The sequence below is a fragment of the Quercus suber genome, unplaced genomic scaffold (genome assembly GCF_002906115.3).
Source record: "Quercus suber isolate HL8 unplaced genomic scaffold, Cork oak 2.0 scaffold_691, whole genome shotgun sequence".
Lineage (NCBI taxonomy): Eukaryota > Viridiplantae > Streptophyta > Magnoliopsida > Fagales > Fagaceae > Quercus > Quercus suber.
In genome coordinates this window covers 305,941-310,002 of record NW_027070132.1, presented here as the reverse complement: position 1 = coordinate 310,002, position 4,062 = coordinate 305,941, and the positions used below count along the sequence as shown (strand labels likewise).

The window sequence follows — 4,062 nt, the reverse complement described above, 5'->3', positions numbered from 1 at the left end:
TTTTTTTTTTTTTTTTTTTTTTTTTTTTAATTTTATTTTTGAGAAGAGGTTTATCAAAATAATAATAATAATAAAGTAAAGTTCATAAAATTGTTTTTGAAGGGAAAGCAACTTTCATTCTTTGCTGAAATAGAATAGAATCCAAGTACAATGTCTCCATAGCTGGTGGAGGACAGAGGAGGGTGTTCAATCCAAATAGTATCATGAGCTCAGCACACAGAGTTGGCACAAAGTTTGACAACAGTACAGACTTCAACCTAAGACTGCTGATGATGAGACATTGAATATCCTGCACTAACTACACGGTTCAGCCAAGGCAGATATATATATATATATATATAATTATTTCATGGAGACACAATGGCAACGAAGCATCATTTTCTTTGTCTATTGTAAGCTATCAAAATGAATTACAAAACTCACTTATAAAAAATTTGAATTAGAAAAAGGGAGTCAACACTAACTACCAATGATTCTTTTTTTTGGTTGAGAAAAACTTCCAATGATTCTATTTATGAGACTTATCTAACTTGGTGACATGTCATAGAAGATCATATATTATAAAACCACACATTATTTTGTGGAGCATACAAAGTTCATATGTGGCCCATTCTTTTCTTGCCCCCAAAAAAAATATCCATGGCATCCAAGCCAAGTAGTTCTAATGTGGAGCCAAACAACTACACCAAGATAAATGATTCCATAATTCGATCATCATACTCATCTCTTGGAAGAAATTGCAAAACATGAGAGAAATAAAAGTGATTTCATAACTTGTTTCCTCCTCAATGTCTGGCTAATGATTAAAAAAACAATTATATTATTTTGAAGAAGAAAATTCAAGTTAAGCAACAATTGCCAAATGTCTTGTAGGCTTTAGTTGAATTGACATCTCTTTATACACAAAAAAACTTGAAATATAAAAAGAAAAAAGTTCGAATTACAGAGTTAATAACGTATTTTAATTATTTAAAAAAAAAAATAGACTATCTTTCATCCTACAGTACAAGTGGGATAGTCGGAACTATGGTTGTTAAATGTGTTGATATTATTGTCCTATAACAGATAACTTTGCCTTTTGAATTCAATTTTTTTGCTTAAACAATAAATATCCATATTCTTCTTATCTATTCCCACCAAGTAGATTGACGAAAACAAAATTTGAACCAATAAAATTCACAAGAAGAACCAAATTGAAGGAAATGTTTTGGCTTTATCCTTTTCTTTCTGAGTGAAAATCTCACCTGGCTCATCCAATGGCCATGGAAGTAACTAGACAACTCGACCAGTCAAATTTCTCGTTGAATTTTTGATGCGTCACTTGGGAAAAAATTCATGGACCGACCGTTTTCTTAATCTTAAACATTAAAAAGTAATATATTGAATATATATATATATATATTTATTGAAAGTACTCCCTGTGTTTATGGAATGGAAAAATGAAAAAGTGGACCTGTGACACAATCACACAATGAGGGGTATATGTCTATCCATATTAGCAGTTAGCTGACTCAGAAAATAGTACAGCATCCAATGGATAAGATATGTTTTTTTCCCAGCTCAAGCAATGGATAAGCCTTTGACAATCAATGTCCACCATAACTAAATCAACCGTTGCTCAAAAAAAAAAAAAAAATCATCCATGGACCTTACTCCTTAGTACCTTACCCCACAAATCAATGTAATCCATTTCCTCATATTTCCTTTTCAAGTAGTGGATAATATTTTTCCCAAAATCATATTCAGCTGTTTTACTGTATATTTCACCATATGACTTGTGTCCTTTTTCTATTTAAAATTTAGTTATTTTATATAAGAAAAGAAAAAAAAAAAAAAAAAGAGTGTGACAAGTTACAACTTACAACTAGTAAAGCATAATATGGGAGCTTAGATTGGAATAGAGACTTATATTCATATGATTAGTACATTATAAAAATAATATTAATGATAGACTCAATTAAAAATGATATTACTATTAAGAGCTTTTATATTGACTTATGCAAAAAAATTTATACAATAACCTATCTTTTCTATTTTACATTATCACTTTTCAAAACATTAAAATTAGATTCTAAAAAAAACATTCAATTCTCTATTCTAAATTCTATTTCATTTAAATATCCTTTTCACATTCATGTTTTTTAATATTATTTTCTCCACTTTTTTGGAATACCCATTTTCCCACCACTTCTCATGACACCAGTGCTCACTTAAAAAAAAAAAAAGTATTTGAGGTTGAACAATATTCTCTAGCACTGAGATGTGTAGGGAAGCATAAGTGTGAATTGGTTTTTGGGATATATATATATATATATATTATTATTATTATTATTTTCTATATTAGTCTTCTTTTTCTTTTTTTGGCTAAACATATTAGTCTCTTATTATAATAGATCATGTCAACCGTTAAGGAAAAAACAAAATGTAAAAAAGTATTATCTCCTAGCCTTGCCTTTCCTTATTTTCTTTTCTATATAAACCTTACCTTATAGGCACACTTCAAACCTCACAACCCAGCCAGCCTCTTCAATGTTTGCCTCATCTCCAAGCTCTTTCATCCAATACCCATTTCAACTCTCATCCTCAAAAGCCATTCTAAACATCAAAACCAAACATCTTTACACAGCACCACCACCACCATATACCACTCATAAATTTCGTCCACACAAAACCATTTCTGCTTACAGCACAACAGGGACAAAGAGACCACACAACCTCAACTTTCAAACTGAACATCAAATGGCTTCAACATCATCTTTGTACGAAGTACTTGGGATCCCCATGAGCGCTAGTGGCCACGAGATCAAATCTGCTTATAGAAAGCTAGCAAGAATGTGTCACCCTGATGTGGTGTCAATCAATCAGAAAGAAACATCGGCCAATGAGTTCATGAAAATCCATGCAGCGTATTCAACTCTGTCTGACCCTGACAAGCGCGCCAATTATGATAGAGAAATCTATGGCCATGGAAGAGGGTCTTATTATGGTTCTGCTTCCACTATGACATCATCGGCCGGAGCTGCAGCGGCGGCGGCGATGTCGGGTTTTTCGGGATATAGTAGGAGGACTTGGGAGACTGATCAGTGTTGGTAGCTAATTATAGTAGAATGCTGTATGTATATGTGATCTTGTTCTTCTTCACTTTTTTGTGATCAATTTTCTCAAAATTGGTTGAAGACAGAGTAGAGAGAAGTGAGAACAGGGTAAAACGATGCCGTTTTGATTATGGGCATACGTGGTTTTCTTTAGAGATAGGGCCTTGGGAAATGTTGTGTCATGTAATATAAGATTGTGTTTCTATTAATTCCCTTTTTTTGGGCATAGTCCTCTCTCTCTCTCTCTCTCTCTCTCTCTCTCTCTAGGCTAATAGAATAAAACGTTGAAGGATCCAAAAACTAAGGGTTAATAAGATTATGATTCAATCCAATAATGAATAACAAAAGAAATGATACGTAGTTTTGTAGCTCAATCACATTGTTTGATTTTCTTAGAGGGGAGAATTAAATCCTCCACTCCATTTGTTATAAGAAATAAAACAAGAATAACTTTTTTTAGTGATGACTTAGATATTTAGATAACTTAACGAAAGTAAAGTTCTATGCAATAATAGATGCCAAAAGATGAGGCATGTTACTCATAAGTGTAATAACAAGATAGAATGACGCTCACAATGAACCCTTCCACCTTTTACATGACTAACTTTAACCTAGAACTGATTTGTTACTATTTTGTAAGCATGACGCCTTGATACATTATTTTAATATTGTTGGTCGTTAAAGTCACCGAATGTGGCAAAATTTATAGCCACCCAGGGTTCAATAGCCATAACAAAGCTACGGGTTGAGTTTGCATCTCTCTAGTAAAGTGCAACACTACTAAAAAATAAAATTTTTTTTTATTCCTCCGTTGTGCATCATGCAATGGGCTTTGAATATTTGGTTTACGTAAAGGCTAATTTAGACCATAGAAAGAGAAAATTTAGCAACAACTTTTGTATCACTATTTTTGGTATAACTTTGACATGATCAATTAAGTAGTGGATAAAACGCAAGAAGTATATAT

The 4,062-nt window shown here is 32.4% G+C and overlaps 1 protein-coding gene across 1 annotated transcript; it reads left to right on the top strand.

Annotated features, from left to right (window-relative positions):
• The first annotated feature begins 2,478 nt into the window (after positions 1-2,478).
• LOC111995967 (chaperone protein dnaJ 11, chloroplastic) lies at positions 2,479-3,323 on the top strand. Its single transcript, XM_024027910.2, has one exon. It carries the CDS (start codon positions 2,530-2,532, stop codon positions 3,091-3,093), a length of 564 nt encoding a protein of 187 aa, XP_023883678.1. The 5' UTR covers positions 2,479-2,529; the 3' UTR covers positions 3,094-3,323.
• The last annotated feature ends 739 nt before the right edge of the window (positions 3,324-4,062 follow it).

Bases quoted from the DNA above. Each gene is read 5' to 3' on its own strand.
- LOC111995967 (XM_024027910.2), top strand. From the start codon at position 2,530: ATGTTTGCCTCATCTCCAAGCTCTTTCATCCAATACCCATTTCAACTC.